The 23,181-nt window shown below is 40.7% G+C and overlaps 1 protein-coding gene and 1 long non-coding RNA gene across 2 annotated transcripts in view; both read right to left on the bottom strand.

Moving 5' to 3' along the window:
* Window positions 1-8,120, bottom strand: part of LOC149916312 (uncharacterized) — a 71,532-nt gene extending 63,412 nt beyond the window's left edge. Inside the window, exons 1-3 of the long non-coding RNA XR_016470498.1 lie at window positions 7,952-8,120; window positions 6,808-7,019; window positions 1,671-1,765 (exon numbers count right to left, since the gene is read on the bottom strand). This is a non-coding gene — a long non-coding RNA (uncharacterized LOC149916312). The remainder of the gene's footprint in view (window positions 1-1,670; window positions 1,766-6,807; window positions 7,020-7,951) is intronic.
* A 5,754-nt stretch (window positions 8,121-13,874) lies between these two features.
* LOC116225472 (protein zwilch homolog) lies at window positions 13,875-23,149 on the bottom strand. The gene is made up of 18 exons (XM_031587866.2): window positions 22,997-23,149; window positions 22,783-22,834; window positions 22,344-22,439; window positions 22,128-22,246; window positions 21,102-21,298; window positions 20,651-20,730; window positions 20,228-20,383; window positions 19,923-19,994; window positions 19,495-19,588; window positions 18,560-18,615; window positions 18,036-18,138; window positions 17,314-17,393; window positions 16,944-17,100; window positions 15,917-15,945; window positions 15,435-15,571; window positions 15,153-15,248; window positions 14,937-15,055; window positions 13,875-14,259 (listed from the first exon to the last, which is right to left on the bottom strand). Exons 1-18 carry the CDS (start codon window positions 23,050-23,052, stop codon window positions 14,168-14,170), a joined length of 1,791 nt encoding a protein of 596 aa, XP_031443726.2. The 5' UTR covers window positions 23,053-23,149; the 3' UTR covers window positions 13,875-14,167.
* Between the last annotated feature and the right edge of the window lie 32 nt (window positions 23,150-23,181).

Genomic DNA, 23,181 nt, shown 5'->3' with positions numbered 1-23,181 from the left:
GTTATTGACTGAAAGTTGTTGGAATAGCCAAGAAGAAAATATCTGAGCGCTGATGTCACTTCGATACAATTGCTTTGGAGGCTATTCAGTTTTCCTTGGGGCGCCTATTCATTTTTAGAGACTCACTGATCTTTGTCTGATGGCTGAAGTTTTATGACCAGAAAGAAATGAAGATGGCAGCTAAGAGCTTCAGTTCACAATGAGAGAAATAATCCTTTTAAGGGAGAATTTCTCATTCCTTGCTCAGTTTGAGAACTAGCATTTGAGACTGAGTAGATGGAATGTACCAGCAGAATAAATTTTAAAACACCAAGTACTTTCAAATGCAAATTAGCTGTAGAATGACAAATAAAACAAAAATAATAATAAGTTCCCCACCCACCTATGTTAAGGTTGAAAAGTCAAGTATTCGCAGGCTGGAAACTCCAGAATTAAGGTTGCCTTGTGCAGTCCTAATTCACTATTCCTGCTTGATACAATTAAAATATATTTTCCCCCAAGGCTTCACCCCTTCAGTGGGCAGGATGAACAGAGCTATTCAGGATTTCTTTTTTTACCTTTTGGAATCAATGTGTGGCCTTGGTTTTATTTATAGCGTGCAGTTTAAACTCTTCACTGAATACAGGATTATTCATTTCCTTGTGGGTTTTAATATAACGCTTATCAAGAAGTACTTGCTACAAAAACATAAAAATGTCTCATGACAAAACCCCTGCCAATGAGGCAGGATGGTAGCATGGGTCCCTTCAGCATAAGAGCTTAATCAGAATCAGAGGACCCACAAGATTGCTTTGATTAGTATGAGATCATCTGAATGCAATATAGTGTATAATATATTCTTGTTTTTAGCAAACCCCATTTTCTGAGAGAGAGCTCCAAAACTTCCACTGCCACAAGTTTGTGTTTGAGAAAGCATGTGTTTCCTTTCAGGGTCATCCACAGCATTTCCAAACCTCATTTTCTGTGGTTTACAGCACTTCCTTCTAAGATCTCTGGTCAAAAGACAAGCAAGGCCTAGTCTGGGGCTAAGCAATGCAGTACTGTAGGGCTAGAATATAATCATTCATAGTTTACGTGAGTTTGGAAATTCACTTTTAAATTTGTAATTTAAAGAAAAATAAAATCAATCCTTACTTTTAGTTATATACTCTCTTATTTAGAAGTGTAATTGTAGGTGATTATGTAAATATACCTAAAACCAAAAAGCAATCATGTCTGCTACCAAAAATACTGGAACAACTTTGTAGGACTGTTTGAACAAAACAACACTAATACTTTGAGTTGTTTGTTTTGTTTTTTTTTCCCCAGCAGTTAATCATGCATCAGCAAAGTTTTAAATAAATAGTTTGGAGACTATATAACCACTCTTCTTGCAGACAAGACAATTTACACCCAACTTTTTGACTTGGATCTAAGCTACAAATCAAGTAACTCTTCTTTAGAAGTTACCTCTACAGAAAAAAAAAAAAAGTTACTTCAAGTTCCATCAGTATGGAAACCTTTGAAGAAATACAAATTTCAAGTCTACGCAAGCCTGCAATCTCACCTGCACAACCTCTCTTTCAGATAAATCGATTTATGATTCCCTCTGTCATACTGCTTGTTTTACATCACACTCTTAAAGAAAAGAGCAGATGTTAGAAATATTTAAGGAAAAAAAACTGACTTACTGATCTGACAGCCATCGGGATCTCTCTTTTGGTTCACACTGCTTATCTCAAGCTGTTCCTCAGTGAAACTCTCTTCAGAGAAGAGGATCTGACAGCTGAAGGAAAAATGCACAAAGCTTACAGTTTATATCCACAAGACTGGAAATTTGGCATGCCTGGAGGCTTTAGCATTATTATTATTACAAATACATTCTGGAATTTGTATGTTTGGCATAACCAGAAGATTCGTTGTAAAGAATGTAGCTTTTTTTTTTTTTTTTTAAAATGTGTTAAGTTAGCTTGGATTACTTCAAATTCAAGTATTTCAGCAATAACCACAAATAACATCCTTTTTTGATGTGATGTAATAAAAAGAATGTGATACCTGACTTCAGGTATCACCTAGTTACAATTTTCAAAACATCACCTTTATTATATTAGGATGCAGCAACCTGAAAAACTGGCCCTCCTACAACCTGAGCTTGTTCAAGACAGACTTGTTAGTTATAGTTTCCTCTAATGAAAAACTATTTTAAAGTAAAAAAAGTTTAAAAAAAAAAATAATAATCTCAAACCAGAACTATTACAGTCTTGTTGCTGCTTTTAGAAGAACGTGCTTTATTCAATATGTAAGTTGTCTGCCTGTGACATTCCCCCAGTTTAATGCAAGGCCTCTGATTTATTAAGGCAGAAGTTGATGCTACAGTCTCAACTGTCAGTGTATCCTCCCACCCACAACTGCTCTTCAGCAGTGTTAGTTCTACACCTCCAGTGTTGTAGTAACAGCATCAGGGAGCTTCCACTGCAGACACAGACCTTGCTAATACTAAGTGTTGTATAAACACAGCCATGAGATTTAAATTACCACATCCTCAAAGAGATTGATGGAACTATTTTGCTGTTCTAGCAGGGGGATCACAAGGCATTTCACAGTTAGGTCTCTCTGGAAGGAAGGCTGTATTTTCAGCCTTATTTTATGGATGGGAAACTCAAGGAGGACTGAGTATAGCAGCACAACACAACAAATTATTGGCCAGAAGAGACAGGCCAAAGCGAGTGTACCTCCTTTGGTAAATGTAAAAGGAGAACTGGCTTCAGTGAATGGAGAGAAGGCTGAGGTACTGAATGAGTTCTTTGCCTCGGTCTTCACTGGCGGCCAGGATTCCAGTACTTCTCACGTCCCTGAGCCCTGCATCCCTACACCTCTGGGTGGGGACCGGGGTGGTAAATCTCCTCCTGCTGTGAGGACAGAGCAGGTCCGAGACCGCCTCATGAGACATGTGAAGTCTATGGGGCCGGATGGCGTGTATCCCAGGGTTCTGAAGGAGCTGGCTGAGGTGGTTGCCGAGCCACTCTCCATCATATTTGAAAAGCCATGGCTGTCTGGTGTGGTCCCGGATGACTGGAGGAAGGGTCACGTCACTCCCATTTACAAGAAGGGGAGCAAGGAGGACCACAGGAACTATAGGCCGGTGAGTCTCACCTCTGTGCCTGGGAAGATCACGGAACAGATCATCCTGGATGACATGGCTGATCACACGAGGAAAGGGCGTGTGATCCATGACAGCCAGCATGGCTTCACCAGAGGAAGGTCATGCTTGACCAATCTGGTGGCCTTTTATGATGGAGTGACGGCATCGGTGGACAAGGGACAGGCGACCGATGTCATTTACCTGGACTTGAGCAAGGCCTTTGACATGGTCCCCCACCACATCCTTATCTCCAAATCGGAGGGATGTGGATTTGATGGGTGGACCACTCGATGGATAAGAAACTGGTTGAAAGGCCGCAGACAGAGGGTGGCCATCAATGGCTCCATGTCCAGGTGGAGGCCGGTAACGAGTGGCATCCCCCAGGGATCTGTCTTGGGACTGGTGCTCTGTAACATCTTTATCAATGACATCAATGACAGAATTGAGTGCACCCTCAGCAAGTTTGCTGATGACACCAAGCTGAGTGGTGCGGTCGACACGGTTGAAGGAAGGGATGCCATTCAGAGGGACCTCAAGAGGCTAGAAAGGTGGGGCCGAGTGAACCTGATGACGTTCAACACGGCAAAGTGCAGAGTTTTGCACTTGGGCCGGAGGAATCCCAGGCATCCCTACAGACTGGAAGGAGCGGGCCTTGAGAGCAGCCCTGTGGAGAAGGACCTGGGGGTCTTGATAGATGAAAAACTTAACATGAGCCAGCAGTGTGCCCTTGCGGCTTGGAAGGCAAATGGGATCCTGGGCTCCATCAAAAGAGGGGTGGCCAGCAGGGACAGAGGGGTGATTGTTCTCCTCTACTCTGCTCTTGTAAGGCCCCATCTGGAGTACTGCGTCCAAGTGTGGAGCCCCCAAGAAAGACAGGGAACTGTTGGAGAGGATTCAGAGGAGGGCCACAAAGATGATCAGGGGACTGGAGCATCTCCCCTATGAAGACAGGCTGAGGGAGCTGGGCTTGTTCAGCCTGGAGAAAAGAAGGCTGCGGGGTGACCTCAGTGCAGCCTTTCAATACCTAAAGGGAGCCTACAGAGGGGAGGGGAATCAACTCTTTGAAAGAGCAAATAACAGCAGGACGAGGGGAAATGGTTTAAAGTTGAGGGAGGGGAGATTTAGGTTGGATGTCAGGGGGAAATTCTTTACAGAGAGAGTGGTGAGGTGCTGGAACAGGCTGCCCAGAGAGGTTGTGGATGCCCCGTCCCTGGAAGTGTTCAAGGCAGGTTGGATGGGGCCCTGGGCAGCCTGGTCTAGCATTAAATGAGGAGGTTGGTGGCCCTGCATGTGGCAGGGGGTTGGAGATTCATGATCCTTGAGGTCCCTTCCAACCCTGGCCATTCTGTGATTCTGTGAAATTATACTTTCTCTCTGAAAGTGGACACGCTCTGAGCACTAAACTGAAAGCTTGCTGAGGCTCCATTTTTGCAGACATTATCACTAAAACTAACACACTACCACAGAGAATCATAAGTCTGATACCAGCATTTAGCTCTGTTTAGAAGCACCCACTTCCTCAGCCTGACTGAGAGCCTGGAAATCATTTCCACCCACCAGCCACATGATGCTCTCAGCTGAGCCCAATGATTTGCTCACCCAAAGGAATGCACAGACACTTGCTAATACACTGGGAAACAGAAGTCAAGGTCATTTCATCCATATGCCTCAGGTGATGTAACATTTGCCATGGCTACTATATAATGCACAAATTACAGAGTATAATCACCTTACTGCTAACATCTGGTCAAGTTTAAAACCGGAATCTTGTAAAGTTTCTAATTACATCTCCTTATGCCTTTCTGAGCTTTATTAATCTCAGCTTTTTTTTTTTTTTTTTTTTTTTAACTTCAATGAGTACATTTTCTGATTCATAGCAGTGTTTCAATTAATTATTTCCATTATTACCCCTTTCACTGCCTAAAAGAAAGAAAAAATAAAATTAATTTTAAAAGCTCCCTGAGTTTTAACCCTTTACATGACAAAGTGACATAGGCTCTCAGAACCTCATCCAAGCGATGCTGTAATTCACTAGAGACTTTCCACTGATTTAGCTTTGGATCAGCCCCCAAAACAAGGGAGGCTGTGATACAGCAAAGCCCTGGGACAGACATTCCACTTTAAGCATATATTAAAGCTCCATAGCCATCTCTCATTAATCCATTAAAGAGTGAGGAATTTAGTACGTTCTCACACATCTTGCAGTGGTCTGCAGAGTGTGTGGGGATCGGTGCCTGGCACTGCTCTGGCCTGCCCAGCCCCATCCATGCTGTGCAATGCTGCCTCTTGGTGGAGCTCAGTTAGAGGCTCAGCAAGGCTGTCAGCTTTTCTCTCTAAACCTGAACAGAAGCAGAACTAGTCTGTCTTTAGCTATTAAGGTGCTATTTCCTTGCAATTTCTGTCTGCCTGCTAATGACTAATGTCATAATCTCCAGAGTATCACTGAAGGTAAAAGCTGCTGGTAGCTGGACAGCCAGAAGCACAGAACCTGAATGTTTCATAAGCCAAGCTGAATATCCATAGAGAACAATTCCATGGTTTTGCTAATGAGCTAACTCAGCTAATTGAATGATGAACTAATTCAACTTCTTACAAAACAACTCATGAACTCTTATTAATTATCAGTTATTCAGTGTTTGGAGACCTTCATTAATTACCACTCTTCCTAGTTGTTTTCTCTATTTATGTTATATGTGCAGTGTAAAGATAAATTTTTTAAAAAAATTAGCTGTGACTTTTTGTTCATAATCACAGTGATGGGAAAAACTCCAAAAGCATTCTCAGTGTTTTGTAGTTGTCAAGACATTTTATTTTCTCTCATTCCCAAGCTTCAGAAACTTCCTCTTTGTGATTGCAAACAGATGAGGGTAGAGCATGCAATTAAACTACAACAAGTAAATTCCAATCAGTAGTGGCCTGCAGCAGCATCTCAGTGTTCGCATCAGAAAGAGGCCAACTCTTAGTATGAAGCTGTCAGCAGGAAAAAATTAAAATTGATTTTTAGAAGCAAATTCACTAACCTTCATTGCACCCAGGAATATCTGTAACATCTGTCATTTATTATCTACCAAGGCTGGGATTTTCAACCATCCACTGAGCTCGGGCGTTTAAAATCCAATATGCAACTTTGAATATACCAGTGCAAAATCAAATGAGTTCTTCCCATGGGGGAGAACAGCATTCCACAAAAGGGAGAAGTTCGTGCACCTCTCTACATTCATCAAGAAATATTATTAAGAATATAATATTTTGGGACTTATGACAGGCGAGAGAGCTGCGGCTCTTCATCCTGGAGAAGAGAAGGTTCCAGACCGTATAGTGGCCCTCCAGTGCCTGAAGGAGGCTTACAGGAAAGCTGGGGTGGGACTTTTTATAAGGGCATGTAGCAACAGGACAAGGAGAAATGGTTTTAAACTGGAAAAAGGCCTTTAAAATTTGAGGGTTCTGTACAACTGCAGTAGATTCTGCAGATTTACATCATCCTGTCCAATCCTTACAATCTTTCTTCGCAAAACAGAGATGGTAGATTCTCATATATATTAAGTTTTTCGGAAATCATCCCAGTAAAACCAGTGCTTAGTCATAACAGTTATTCAGAGTCACCAATGAGCATAAAATACAATGTTGTTAGTTTTTATGCTAGTGTAGGAATTGCTAAATAAATATGGTGTAAGTTTAAGAGTTACCTATTCTGGTCTCGTTTCAGGGATCACATTTCAAACCCAAGATCTTCCAAAAAAAAGATGGTGCCTCTCTGCAGTTTGAGATGGTTCCAGCCAGTGCTACCATCACACTGCATCCCAGATGTCCTGGAAGTGGTGGAGTGATTGTGAGCCTCCTGGCACTCCGACAGAATGCAGGCTTGCCAGCAGATCAGGTCTGCAGGCAGTACGATAAGCTGGAGAAAAAGCACATAGCAATGTGAGGTACACCAAGCTTTACCAGATAAAGGGCAGAGCAAATATGAGCATATCATTCTGGCTAAAAGCTTCTACATAGAAATAAAAATTGTTCTAACTACGGGAAAGTTGGTGATCTTTATTCTGAAGTTAATGAGGAAGTCTGGCATACACATGTATTTATCTGTACGTACATAGCTGAGATCAAAACCAGACAGTTAGCAAAAAAGCCTGGTCATCATGCTCTTGATCATTTCACACAGACAATAAAATGCATCTCCCACATTTCCAAACACTCCTTTCTGTCTTTTGAATGCATTCAATCCTAAGAAACAGTTCTGAACATCTCTTCTAACAACTATGTTCCTCCAACTGCTTCAAATCAAAGCTACATGATTGATTGTAAAGTAAGACATCTTCATTTAAATTACTTCCAATTTTCTATTTTTCTCTGAAAACCAAGTCCAGGCCACTAGTACAGTTGAGTGATGGACAAAAACTTTCCAAAACCAGCTAATATAATGTAACGAAAGTCGTTTTGTAACACAGAAAAAATATGAGTACAGTTATACAAGTATTCCTGTTCCAAGAACAATTGTAAGTGGGTTTTGTTTTGATTTTGAAAAATCTCCAGTATTCCAGAGTAGCTGCAGTAGACCACACACTGGAAAATGACATGTTTTTCTGGTCACTCTGTAATAAAAAGCATTTTTCTCTGAGACAGAAAAGGCCTTTTCAAGGTTGGAGGGGGAGTGCAATTGCAAGAATGAAATATCAGGAGAGAGGGTTACAGTTACAGTTGTATGAGAATAATTTGGTCTGGTTGTCTGAATAGCTGTCAGAGAATTATGAACAGCTTCTACTTTATCACCAGGACGCACAAGACCCTAGGGCTAAAAGCAAAATCAAAGAGCAGTTTAGTGGTACCCACCGGTTCAGGTGTCTCTGGGCTGTTGAGAGGTTTTGCAACATGAAGTCTAGCACAAAAGAAAATCAACTAAAAGAGTAAGGATCGATTGGTTTCAGATAGAGGGGTTTTTGCAAAGGTTGGTGTGATCTGGTTACACAGTAAGTCTGCAGCCAGATAATACATAAATACCTGCATCACTAAAGGTGGGGCCCCGCTCCAGGCTGCAGACAATAAACTGCAGATAAGCCCAAATTGAGCGTCAGCTGTGACTTTCTGCTGGCTTCACAACACCCTGTGGTAAGCCAATTGCATAACCTACTTTCCAGGTTATTTTACTGCAGTCATAGGGCAATTTTGGACAGTCTCCACCGAGTACATTTTTTTAACATTCTTTTTACTCACCAATAAAACAAAATAAAACATTTTATAGCCTTGATGTGTTTCTGGCACATTTAAAAACTGCTGCTAATAAAAGTTTTCCAAGATGAAACAAGGAAAAAATGACCAAGCTGCAGCAATGTAAATATCTCATGACTTTGTTTTTTTTTGTAAAGTTGGGCTTTAATTCAGGAAGCTGGGAGAGAGCATCACAGAATAAGATTACGGTAAGAGAAAACTCATGTAAGCCCAGCTCACAAAGCGGAACAGAACTATGTTTGTAGCAGCCACTACTAAACGTAGTTTGAAAGAATCTTAGTTTCATGCACATTAAAGGCTTGCTCTTCTGACCACTGAAAGTGGTGACAGTTTGCCAAGTGACTTCAGTGACACGTAAGCACACCCCTAAAGAAGCAAACTGGCTTGCATGCACTGCGCTATGCAGGATGGCAACAGACTGGGCTCAGCTCTGCTAGCTCTGATAGATGCTCCCTGGGTGATTTCTGCCCAGTGTCCCTGGGCTTCAGCTCCTCACCTGTTAAGAGGGGTGATCTGCCTCTGTCAGATCTCAGAACTGTAACTATCTGCCTCCTGGCATGCCAGAGCCTTAATTTTTGTCATGGTTTTATGTGTAAATGTGATATAATGAGAAATGAATAATGCACAGCATTAATAAGTCTAGTAACTCCAGCATCACACAATGCTGCAGTGACTTGTACACACTGTCCTGCCCACCTTCTGCAGGAGAGAACTTGTGCCAAATGCATGCCAAGTACTGAAGGTGCCTTAAGCACCAAGCTCTTCTGCAGCAGGCTGACTTATGCACACAGTACTGCTCTTCATGAGCACTGTTACTCCCAGAGCACTTTAGCTGGCTGGTTTTCAAGCAACACCTTGAGCATGGTCCATCCTGACCAGAAACAAGTGTATCAAGTGACCTGCATGGATGAACAAGGGGCTCATGACAAAGTGCCCTCTGTGGTTCAAATGTGCTTTTTATTTTATATTTTACTTCTGCCATCGGAGGCAGTGTAACATGTACAATGGTATTATTTATTTTAGGCTACCAGAAAATGCTTTCAGAGTTAATTCTCATTCGTGAAACTGACCACCAGAGGGCACCAGTACTACTTAAAAAGCATAAACTCAAATGAATAAATAGGAATTTGCTCAGCCTGTATGGCTTCAAAGGCCTTGAGAAGCAGGTTCCAGGTCATGAGTCACCCACACACAGAAAGCCCCAGGGTCGGGCAGCTGCATGGGTGCTGCAGCAAGAAAAAATCACCCAACTCCTGAGTGGCTTCTTCTACACACCACTTTCCTTACTGAACCCATAGGTGTTTCTTACAGAACCCACAGAATCCTTAGGGTGGGTGGGTAAAAGGCTCACACATCCCATGTTAATGCTGCTTTCTAGTATGAAAGCATTTCCCAGCTGACTGTGCAAGGGAAAGGAGGCACGGAAGCCTTATTTACTCACTGACACATAGCAACAGAGGACAATCCATGAGGAGCACTAAGTGCTGGACTAAAAGCACAAGCAGAACAGAGTGGAAGAGCTGTTTTAGCAAAAGCGAAGGTGCATCACTTACTTACTCATATGCAAAGTTAGTGTGAAAGACTGGTGAGCAGCCAAACGTTTAAGTTGTAACTCAAGTCTTTTTACCTCCAAGGTTTTTATGGAGAGTTGGAAGTTCTGCATACCAGACTGAAGGATCCTGGGACAAAGATGTGTAAGGACCAATTATCTGGGATGCTTTTACTCACATGAAAGGGAAAGTGTCCAGAGACAAAGCAGGAGACTCAGCTTGTGATGGCTACCACAAAGTAAAGGTAGCACCAAGGGGGAACTGTCCCTCTAGAGCTATTTCATGTGTCACCTACTCCTACTTTACTATTGAAGATGTGGATATTTGTACTATTATTTTTTCTTCTTCAAGATTTTCTATGTTCAGAACTATTTAAGACTGATGAATAACTGAAGAGTTATTCTGTCTGGATACAAGATATGCTAATTTCATAGGATGACATTCAGTTACTGAAGGAGCTTAAAGTTAATCATTATCTACTCTCTATCTCATGGGCTCGGATAATGCCCACTGGTAATCAGAAGCAAGCACAACCTCACCATATTCTTACTGGTTAATAGACAATTTACCTCGGAGAAAGCCATGCCTGTTTAACATGACTGTCATACAGATTTACTTCTCTGCCTGCAGAACAGAGTCTAACAACTACACATTCATGACAGTGTACCCATTACTGCAATGTACTTTCCCAGATAACATTTTCAAATTTCTGTTTTCTCAGATATTTGGAAAACAGCCCAGGTAATTTCTTCTCTGTGTGTTTAATCAGCAGAACAATTGAATGAGAAAGGAATATAGTTCTGCAATGACACAATTAATGGCCTTCTAGAGAGCAGTATTATCCTCATTGTGAGCCTCTATCACTGGGACCTACCACAGGCCAGAAAAATTGGTGAAATGTCTCAAGGTAAATGTTTCTGATAGGACATGTTCCTACATCTAAGGACTACATCACATTAGAAAAATGTTTAAAGATGCCTGCATGTTTTTAAGTGTGCTAATAATCATTTTCTGTTCATTTGCATTTAAAATACATTGCTGTATTACTTACATTTCAGCAGCTCCAAAGATAAGAAGTCTTTGTTAGTAAGAAAATGAACTTCAGGTAACACTATTGATTCTTTATATTCTTATTTTTGAAGGTTCTCCAAGAAAAGTATGGTGGCTGGCAAAGTATAAGCATGATCAATTATTTTAATGATTATGCCAATCTGTGCTTTGAGAAGTTTGAGATTGTGTGAAACATGGGATTACTTTTAGTAATCTGTGGGTAAATTATCAATGTTTTCCTTACTTCAGTTGCATGCTCAGTTTCTATTCACAAAACTCTACAGAAGGGGCACTACAGGAAAGTACACTAAGAATTCCAGGTAAAATTATAGGTGAATAGATAGATAGACAGACAGATATAGTCCTCTGCAGTTAATAACTGTGCTCCAAAATCTCAGTGGCCAGTTCCAGACAAGACCCTATCTCAGGACACACAAAATTCCAATGAAGTTTTAAAAAACCATCAGCTGGAAGAAAGATAGGCACAAAAGCCAGAAACGCAGTCAAAATGCATGAAAGACATTACATGGTGGAATAGCACCAGGTCAGTCTGCTATGGCTGGTCAGCAACACACTGCTTCCAACAAGCTACAGCCAAGCAGCATGAGAGCAGACAGAAGCCAAGGGGAGGAGAAAGAAAAAGGGGCCTGGAGAGGATGGAGAGATCCCTGCATGGTCTAAATCCATATTAGGATTTAGGATATTAGCAAATTTGTTAGCTCTGCTTTTCAAATAATAACTAATTCTGTGTACATCTAGGCAGTTGCTGAAAAAGGTTACAAAACAGGTGAACATGCACCAGGACTGCAGCTCGGTGGAAGTGGAGCATACAACGCAGCACACATATAATTAAAGTAAAATTTAAATTGAATTTTAAGTTGTGTGAAGTGAGAATTTTTAGCACACTGATTAAGCTTTTCGTCCTGCTCTTTAAACAGAAATACAGCTTTGTAACCATGCCAGTTCCAAATGGCACATCAAATTTATTTAGTAGCTGAGGCAACCTGATTTCAGACCACTAATGCATATTCAGGGATCACACGCAATGAAAGATGCTTGACGTAGCCCTTTGTTGTGACAACTTAATACTTCTTGCAGTTTAAATGCCCCCTTGAAAAACACTGCAAAACTGGTTGAGTAAGAAAATGTCCAGGTTAGCCTAGAAACATGGAATAAAATCCTGGTCTGGTGAAATGAACTCAGTTTTTCAGAGTGACTGCAGTGACTCATAGAAAGAAACACTCACTAACTTCAATAAATTAGGCAAAGATATCCAAGATAAGAGATGCTGGACAGGACACTATACTGAATGCTGTGTGTAACCTCTATGAGCACCTCAAGGAATTTAAGGAAGGCATATTGCATAAATGTTTGTGGTTTTTATAAGAAATGAAAGCTTCCATGATATACTTAGAAGAAATGATGCAATATTTTCAGATACACCTTAATCCAGAAGCTCCTCTCCACTATCTTCCTGCATTGCCTACAATGTAACAGTTACAGTGTGCATATGCTCTTATGTATTCTTACAGACTCACGCAAATGTATGGCACTCTTACAACACCTGGCACAGTGAGCAGCATGGTAATAAGTATTCATTCTGTAATTATGCTTCTACTTCTATCAAGGGCTTAGCAATTATGCATAAACTGCAGAATTATCACTTTGTTTTTAAGGTATGGTTGGAATTTCCTTAATGAGTGGCTGGGGGGAACCTGTTGATCCACACAGCCAAGCAGACATAGATGCTGCTGAGATATACTCATCATGTATTGTCCTACTCCTGTTCTTCCTCCAAAATCACAGATAAAATTGGCACAACTGAGCACTCTTTTTGTGTAAGAAAAACAGTACAGTACTTCAGCTGCATTATGAAACACTTACCACAAGTGCCTCCTTTTGCACTGTTGTAAAGGTGAATAAATGTTATTTGCTCTGTCCATGCAGCTCTGTCCAGACCTGCTTCTAATTTTTTTAAACTCAATTCTCAAAATATAATTTAGAAATTTTAATAAAACCTGAAATATATTTTCTTTCTGCATTATTTTCTTTAAGTTTTAAGCAGCAAATTCTGTTTCTTGTTATTTTGGTAATGATTATATGGAATAGCTAGATACGATGAAAGTGATTCTAACCTTGCCAGCACACATTTCAAGTGATTAAAATCTGCAAATTCTGTTTTCAATCTGCTCATCATTTCACTTTTCATTACCACATAGCTGCTATTTGGAGAGATAAGCACTGTTTTAAAATGGAAAGTGATTCAAATATTCCAAGAGTACCACTTAAACATTAAGTTATTTCATGGCTGCAAGTTAGGATGATACTTTAGTATTTAGTTGTGGAGTAGAGGTGAAGTGATTTCTCAAAGATGATAACTACCGTGTGAGATTTACACTACAGGATGGTTCTCTCTACAGTTTTTTAATAGGGAGTTAGGTTTACCTCATACAACCACACAACTGGGTTAATCAACATACATATAGCATAACTCACCATATATTACGTTATGTAATTGTTCACTGAAACTACCAAAAAGTTATACGCAGTATCTTATGTTCAACCATGTGTTACTGTCAGTAATTAAACCCAACATATTTAAATGATTATGCCCAAGCAATCATACTGAATATTTCTTCAGAGAGTAACGCAAAAGTCTGCATGACAGCACTGCCGAAGTAACTGAGGGAAACACTGAACTGAGCAGCAGAAACGAGACCAGCCAGGAAGACTCCAAAGTGTAAATTCAGATATGAAGAAAACCAAACTGTAGAGATTCATAATGCCCTGGATGAATGGCTTTCCAAAAATATCTGAAGGACGAAATATCTCTTGATACAAAAAATACCCATGACAACACTGCTTGTTTTGTTGGCTTAATAGCTTTGAACAGTGTCTGTGTGCATTCTTAATGAGCAAAAATAAAATTTTAAACCCCAAAGTGCAGAACTTTATTGAATGTTTATGTACCAAAATATCGACTATATTACCAAAACAATTATTCTGTACATTCATAATTGCACGTTTATAAACAAACTGGATAGGTATAGATGAATTAGGGCTGCATGTCACACTGTATGAGCATACTAAAGCAAAGAACTCAGTAAGATGCATTGTTCTCCAAATGCCAGAATCTTTCCAACACGCTGCTGATGCAGATAATGCTGCACCTCCCCCCTTACTGTACCTTTCAAGCACCTGCCTGCACAGTAATGTGCGTTTATGTGAAATGCACCTGACTGCACTCAGCCATTGCAACAAAATACATCCTTTCTTCACTGCTTCCATTTACTGCAGAATCGCAAAAGAGACCTGCACAGACAAAAGATGTGATTAGCCAGCGTTTTCAGAAGGAACAAATGTAGATAACGTAGGAATTTTGAAACCTGTTCCTTGAAATAAAGTTTTAGTGACAGAGGCCCTTCATGACAAAAAATTGAGGAAGACGGTCAAGCTTTACAAAGCATTGCCCTGTGACTAACCTCCCCTTCACTCCCACCCCAGACACTTCTACAGCAGTCTATATTCTTAATTCTTCCCTGTCTTCATGCATTTTCACTTATTCTACACTTGATTTTATGAAGCAAGGTACGTCTCCTCTCATTAGAGCCTGTTTGCTTCCCAGACTGGATGTAAGTATCTAGCAACAGATAAGTTTCTCTTCAGACCCATCCTCAGATACACGGGCAAAGATTTTAAAAGCTGTAAGATGCTGCGGAAGATACTAAACAGTCAAGTCATCCTTAGAAATCTTCTGCCATTTTAACACTAAAAACATAACTCAGTCAAATTAAGAAGGCAGAAGGTCAGACCTTCTGAAAGTCTTTTATGTTCTGTAAATTCCACCTCATATTCTTAATGAAAGACCGCTTTGCTTCAGTTTTGCTGAACATACATACATAAGAAAATATACATACTCAGTAAACCCAGCATAAAAATTTTTTAAATGTGTACTTCCATTATTTCATTTCACCATAAATATTCCTTACCTATATTGTTCGATGGCATATGTTCAACTGGAGGCTTAGCACTAACTTGCCACGTTGTTTTAACCTCCTTTTGGCCATGCCCACTGGTTATGTCCACCTTCCATATTTCTGGGTGATCACTGATAGAATAATAAAAAAAAGTCCACATTCAGTCAGGTGCTCAGACCTGAATTCACAACCTGAACTGAGCGCTGCAAACATGGAAGGTGATCTTACTTCTGATAGAACTTCTTGACAAGGGCTGGTCTGATCGGCAGCTGAAACACTTGCTTCTCATTCAGAGGATTTTCTTTATAATATTTCAGGCAAGTTCTAGAGTAATATGAATCAACAAGTTACATTCCTTGGATGAACACTGGTGCAACACTGCATAAACCTAATGCAAAATTAATTAAATCCTCAGATTGCTTTTTTTTTTTTTTTTTAAAAGTTTACTTACTACTATCAAAGAGAGTCTGTCTGTTAATGCCATTTAGAAAGTAAAAATGAAATAATTACTGTGTCAAAGGGAAGAGGTTCTCATGTTTAAACTGCAGGAAGACTGTACAGCTGACCATTATTTCCAACATATGATGAAGCTTTTGAACACGATGAACTTGCTCTTGTAGATCTACTGATGTGGAAACAAAGTAATCCTGGAAAAGCAAACAGCTTCAGCTCTTAACTGGACCCTCAGTTTCTACACACACAGCCTGCCCTCTGCTTACTAAAATCATTTTGTTGCTCTTTGAAGAAGTAAACATATAAAGAATGGCCCAGCAGAGTCAGAACAAAGTCAGAATTCTGGTGCCTGACAATGACTAACACCAGACAAATGGGAAATAATATATGAATAAGGAAACAACATAATGACATTTCTGCCTTATGCTGTCCCATTCTCATTATTTGCAATTCAGTTGCTCAGCTTATGGGAAAGCTATTCCCCCCCCCCCCCTCACCGAGTGGGCTGTACATTAAGAGTTAAAAATAAAGAATCTCACCAAATAGGTTAATGTTGTGAGTTCCTGGCCTGTAAAGTGAACAAGAAAAAGCAATTATCAGAGATCATAAGGTGAAATACAGGAACAGCCAGGTAACCTACCAGCAAATTCTACTTAAGGAAAACAAGTGCAGCCACTAAGATGGAAGATGATGTTATTTATCAACATGATTACTAACTCAAAACAAGGAACAAAGCCACTGAAGTGGCAGGGTAGGGGCAGTATCTTACATACTGCCAAGGCTCCATGGAAGCACCACACAGGTCATCCCATGCTTTCAGACAACCACCCTCCTTGGGATACCCAGGTTTAGATATAACAAATATGAAAATGAAAGATCAAGTGTGACAAAGCAAGAAATAAATTAAGAAAGAAAGAGATGAAGGAAGTGGATAAGTACAGTGGCAAACATAATATCCCTTCTGCATTCAGAAAAAAAATAAAGCTGTAATACTAAAAACAAAGCCATGATGCTTTCAAGAAAAAAAACGTACATTACAAAAACTGTTCCAGCCCAGCTTTGATTTGGATTATACAATATGTACTAAAAATAAATTAAATATAAAAAAAAATAAAAAATCTACATACTATGGACTGTACAAACACAGCTATTACATATAAACACCCTTGCCTGATTTCCTTTAACCCATGTAGACCGTAGAAGAAAAGGCAGAAAGAGCAAGAAGATCTTATTTTATCACCTACAGCAGACAGGTAAGAAAACAGAACAGCCCCATTATGTACATCTGACATTATGTTACAGTAAGTTTAACCATGAGATTTTTTTCAATTAGAAAAAGAATTGCAGAGTTCTACTAAGTGCAGTTATTTGGAAACAAATTCATTTTTTAATTTTGAGAAGACACACACACAGCATGACAGCATGAATACCAAGGAGGCTGGGAACAGCACTGCAGGAGCTGGCAGGCAGAAGTGAAATTGAAGCGACTGGAACCTGCTATTATTTCCTGAGCACAGCAGCCTTTTCCCATGGATCTCTAATCATGACAACAGATTCCTGGCTTACCTATGAAAAAGCTGACATAATCCTTCTTCATCTTATCCAAACCAATCTCCAAGAGCATCTGAATTGGAGTGATACCACTGAGGGACACGGCTTCCACCTTGCCATGATAAGACTGCTGGACCAGTTTACTGAGCAAACTGCTACTCCCTTGATGAATCTGAAAGTCAAACAAGTTTTCCTGTGGTAACTGTGTACAAAACAGCACAGTATTATTTAGAAATGCAACACCATGGAAACATGCAAATTGTGACAAGCAAAAAAAAAAACCTCAGCAAAACAACATGGAAATAAGGGGCAACTAAATACTAAGAGCTAGACTCTGCTTCGAGTAATTGAAAAAGATAAAATCATTGTGAAATAGATTACATACCCATGGCTGTATTTCACCGTGCTCCAGGAATTTTATGACCAGCGTGAGACACTCTACCAGCTCCTGATAGGAACAGACACCTTCAGAAAAATGATACCATGTTTTATTTATCTATCCAGGTTTTCCCTTCAGCTGCTCAGTGAGTAACAGCCAACACGTACTTGCAAAAACTTAACTGCTCATTTAAAAAGAACAGATAGCCAAAATGTCCCTGTTCATTGCAGGGGAGTTGGACCAGATGACCTTAAAGGTCCCTTCCAGTCTAAGGATTCTATGACAGATGGCACTGCTTTTTGTGAAGAATGTAAGTCCTACAACAAGAATGACAAAGCATGCAGCTTTATCAACTTTAAGTCTTTCAGATCTAGAAAGTCACTCTGACAGATCACTGGTTTTTAGCTACAGAGCAGGCACACACTCCTGACTGTTTAGTACTGTTATAATCCTAAAGAAATACAGTGTCTCCTGCTAGATGTTGCAATGCCTTCGTATGTTGTGAGAAAGTGCATGGTCTTACATACCTAAAATTAGCTCCTTTAGAAAAAAGTAACAATTTTCTGAAGAACTGAACAGTACATAAAACTCAGAAGTTTACTTTAATTTCCTCAAGAAAGTAATACAGTATTGTAGGTACAGAGAAGAATTAAAGGACAGTGGATGGGTCAAAAAAAAAAAAACAACCACAACAACTAAAAGCCATCACAACAAAACACTACACTTACTTCTCATTTTGCACCATAATTGTTCAACAAAATCCAGGTCTCCTCGTTCACTGAAGATTGATTTTATTGAACTGTCCACTGCAGCAGTGTCACTTTTGATACTCTGAAAGAGTTTAAATGAAAAATGATGCTTAAGATTTAAAGACCTTCAACTGAAGTTAAAAAGGAAGGGAAAGAAGCATACCAAAATAGTCCAAGTATCTACAAGATTACCAACTGAATGCGAAACTATATGAAAATTATGTATAATGGACACAATGGACATGCCCAGAACAGGGAGATTTTCTTGACAGTAAAAACTACAGTGGACTTTCCAACAGAGAGCAGCCACAGAACTTCTAATTTTGCCTTTCAAGGCTTTTTCTATTATTTCTAAACTGCAAAAGCAGAAAGCGACAGACCTTTACATCATTACATCTATGTATTCACATGTCTGCATAAGTAATGAACAAGACATAATCAAAATCTGAAATAACTATCTGCCAGAGGAATGAGATGACAAAGAAACTGGAAATTGCATATACCTCTGTTTCATTCTTATTTCCTGATGAACAACACCCATCCAGTTTCTTCTTCAAATCTAGGAAAGGAGAAAATAAATGTCTTCATCATGAAAGAACAGCCCAACCACCCCTGGGGCTGGTTATAACTCCTGGGTGCACACCAGAAGTGACACAGACTCTGCTGGATGACTAACAGACAAAATGTATCCATTTCTAAGTTGTTTCTACTGGGCAAGCATTTGGTTTGAAATACGTATGTATCACTTTCTTAGTATGCTTTATTATGACATGCACATTTCCCTCTCCACCTTTATAGTGTTCTTGTAGCTAAGCATTAACTCCCTACATTCCAGGGCTGATGCAATGAGGGGTGACCAGCAAGCTAGTCAGTGCCTCTGGTTTTCTCCCAAATTCATTTGTCAAAGATAATTTTTGTCTCCAAGTTCTACCATGAATCTCCGTATTCATTTGTGAAAAACATACAGTTGCATTTGCAAACGTTTTGGTGTATTCACCTGATGTTCTTTCTAGGTTCATTTAGTAATACCTTCAGCTTCTGATTAGACTGCTATTGCTCAGTTTGAGCTGCTTTCAGAAGCTGCCAGCAGCTGGGAGTACTTCACTTTAAGCTGTCAAAGAACTGCTGTCTGCTCCCTGGGACACACTGCACCTTCAGACGCTCATGTGCACGTCAAGTAACTTGAAAGATGCAAACAGAACTCATTCAACTGCCTGCTAAACATAACCATCTTATTTTGTGAGAAACAATTATTACCTTTATTTCCTTTTGTACAAGATATTGGGACTAATTAATCTATCCAACTGCTTTCTGTTGACTTATTACAGCACAGAAATTACAATCTCTAATTCTAAAAATTTAGAAGTTTTATGTTGATTTTCTTTTGCTTCTGTGAAAGGTGACATCCCTCCCTTCCCACATAACAAGCAACAATTACCCAGCAGAAATTCCTGGACCAGTTCAAAAGCTGGTTGGGTCTCTAAGGGCTCAGGCCATTCCATCACACCTGTCTTCAAGCCTTCAGCCAGGGCCTAAAAGCAGCATCAAAACCAAAGAAACACCCAACAGTTACTATTTGAGGTTCTGCATATATCACTCTTCTAAATGTAGGTAACTTCTTCAGGAACCACACAGCTCTGCAGAGCCATGAATTTTGAAGCCTCTTACATTTCCTGGCTTTGGCATTGCTAGTTTGTCCTTTGAGTATTTAAGATTCATGAAATCAATTCAAAATTTATTCTGAACTAAACACTTCCAAATATCTTTGAGAAACTATATAGTCTTAAATAGAGTAAATTATTAACACACACACAAAAATCACCATTCTACGTATATCTGAAACTGGAATTTCTCATTTTTACTTACAAGGAGAAACTGCAGCTCTCTATAGAGGGGATACACAGGACTCCTGGGGTCCCCGGACTCCATCATAATATTCTGAAAGTTCCAGAAAATTATGTCAGATTCAAACTTGAGAAATCAGGTGTCTTAAGATTTTCACGAAGGAAATACAGGTTAATTAATAGTTTTTCTTACGAATACACTACACTGCTTACGTAGAATATTTCTTACATAAACAACAAACATAAATGGCAAGAGCCAAACGTGTTTTCTATCCCCTGCACTACTAATGACATAAGCAGAGAAAAGAGCCCGGGCTCCTTACTGACCAACATGGCAGCTGAACAAAGCGGCGGTGTCTGCAGAATCTTATCCACAGTGTGCCACGTAATATCGATAGAAATATTGCTTTCAGATCCTAGAGTTGTGCCATCCATTGCAGCAGCACTGATAAGTTCATACTGAGCAAATCCTTTTGTTGTCACCTAGAATGAATAGATTTTACAAATCTTTAGAACACAACATAGCACTGTTTTGTACTCATGCAAAGTATTTTTTGGAAGTACTTCACACAAAGAAAATATTGGCTAAGGAGAGGCAAATACAAGTCAGAAAGCCCAAATGTTACTTCTGAAGAGACTATGATTCTGCAGTGTTGTGCTGATTTTCTAAATAGTATCTACAAAGCTTCCCTAAATCAGCATTATAGACAGAAAATAAATGATAAGCAATGCCACATGAAAAAGACCTACAATAGATGAATGGTGTTTGACTTTATGTGCCGTTTTGAGTTCTTCTAGGTTCACAAAACAGGTTTTATCAGCTGTGGGACCTGCAAAAAAAGAATTAAAAAAATGCAAGTTATATTTAGCATGTAGAATTAATTCTTCAGTACTGCATTCAGCTTCACATTGTCCTCTAGAAAGGAGTAGTGTTTCTTGCATTTAAGCTTTCATTTTCAGTAGGATCACATTTAAATGTCTATTAAGTCACTGCACCTGAGCGAAGGTAGGCCTGCACAGACACTGTTGCATACAAGATATTTAAAAGTTACATCCACACTGCACACAGACATCTTTCTTTTTTCAAAAAAGCAAACAAGGATTAGAAGCCAACATCACACAAAGGCAGCATCCACTTGTTAGTTTTTCCTCATTTTTAAGCCTTCCTGATTCAATTTTATATGTAACGTTATAAACTCACCATCACACTTAACCATATGAAAACTGATCCCTGTGATTTTGTTTCCAGCTTTGAGAGGCTCAGCTCCAAGCCAGTAAGTATGCTCAGGGTCGGAGCCATCACACCGTATCCAGAGGGGTGGAAGCACAACCAGTTCATTGATCTTCAAATGGGTCATGTTTGGATTTTGTACCATCGTATACAAGGAAATAAGCTGCCTGGGGATGTGAACAGGAAAGAACTGGATATCAGCAAGTATAACAAAATTTATCTGTTATGTAGAACATCGAATAATACCACAGTAAGAACTCATGTCTGCCCTGCCTCATCAGCAGACACTATACCATTTTACAGAAAGGATGCAGCATCATAATCATCTTCTTATAAGAAAAAATATATTAAGAAATATATCATAATTCAAGGCCAGGCTGGATGTGGCTCTGGGCAGCCTGGTCTGGTGGTTGGCAACCCTGCACAAAGCAGAGGGGTTGGAACTAGATGGTCATTGTGGTCCTTTTCAACCCAGGCCATTCTGTGATTCTATGATAACTGAGAATATATTTCATACAATATAATACCCACAAAAAAGTCCTAAACCTACAATTGAATTTTAAAATTAAAGGATACGAAAGGGATAAGTTAGTTAAGCAAGCAAATCACTACGATTCACTACCCTGTCTTGTATTTCAGTAACAGTTGAATGATTAAATCCTGATCAGACTTCTCAAACCAAAGCCCTCAAAAGACAGGCACTTCAGTCCTACTAATCTTTCTGTGCACACCTGCAGTGAGGTCCCCTTAGCACAGTGGGACAGCTCACAAATGCTTTTCCAGCACCAGGACTTCAGCTACACTTTGTTGGAAATACTTCTAGCAAGGGTGCCATTCTGCAGAAAGAACAATGCTCAGGTCGTCGTTAAACTGGTAAGTATTTAACTTTGAAGGATCAAAAATAGAGCAGGTGCTGAATATTAGCAAGAGGGGCAAAAGAAAAGAAGGAAAAGTGCACTGAAATGAGGGGAGGGAGGCAGACGTGCGAGCACCCACTTTGCTCTCTGGACGGGCAGCGCAGCCGGGTTGGTGCCCTCTGTGGGTGTGAGCTGAGAGGTGTGAAGGGCATCCTCCGCTCCTGCTTCTCCTGTTGGGTCGCTGCCCTCACTGCGGCCCTGCAAGAGCAACGCACGACGCGTGAGACTATTGGACGGGAAGAAAACAAACAGTTTAGATGACGTTTGAAAGTCTGAAACTAAGAGGCACGCTCACCGCTTGCTGCAGGACATACAGCGTGCTGCTTCCATTCCAAAATCTTTCAACGGGACTTTTGCAGCTACCATCAATGAAACAGATCTCTACATCATCCTGGGGAAAAAAAGATAATAGTACAGATACGCTACGTACATAAAGCTCAGCTGCTCTAAGGCGCGGGGCTGCAGCCACCACGCAACCCGAGACAGAACATCGGCTAAAAACATCTTTTAGTCACTTCGTCTTTGAGTTTCTCTCGAAAGCTGCGTTTGCAGACACGGCGTAACTCACGGCCGTGGCTGAGGGTGAAGGAATCTCAGATTCGCCCTCGCTGCCCTGCTGAGGGGCGTTGGCTGAGGCGCCTTTTCCCGCCCTCGCGCCGTTCCCGCCGCCGCCTCGAGCAGCGCCGCGAGCACAGAGCGGGAACCCGAGGCGTTATTCCCGCCCACAGCTTTACCTCAAAGAGACACGGGCGTTCAGGGACGCTTTTCTTCCCCTCTTCATATATCCTGCAAGAGCAACGAGCATTAAGGTGCGGCAGTCGCGCGTTCTTGGCGCTTTATCCCTCGCCGAACGCTCCGTTTATCTGCGTATCCCCCAAAGCACCAAACGCCCACCCTCAGCGCCGTGCCCACACGACCGGACCCCGCTCCCGCCGCCCCGTCCCGCACCGCAGCAGCGCCAGCCGCAGTTCCACCGCCGCCTCGCGCCGCCGCTCCGCGGCCATCGCCGCGCGCCTCGAGCGCAGCCGGGCGGTGGCGGCGCCGCGGGGCGGGTAGGAGAGAAGAGAGGAGAAGAGGGGAGGGGGAACGCGGGGCTGCGCAGCGCTGTGCGGGGGGCGCTGAGGTGACGCGTG

The sequence above is a fragment of the Phasianus colchicus genome, chromosome 12, assembly GCF_987193195.1.
Source record: "Phasianus colchicus chromosome 12, bPhaCol1.hap1.1, whole genome shotgun sequence".
Classification (NCBI taxonomy): Eukaryota; Metazoa; Chordata; class Aves; order Galliformes; family Phasianidae; genus Phasianus; species Phasianus colchicus.
This window is presented reverse-complemented; position numbering and strand designations above follow the sequence as displayed.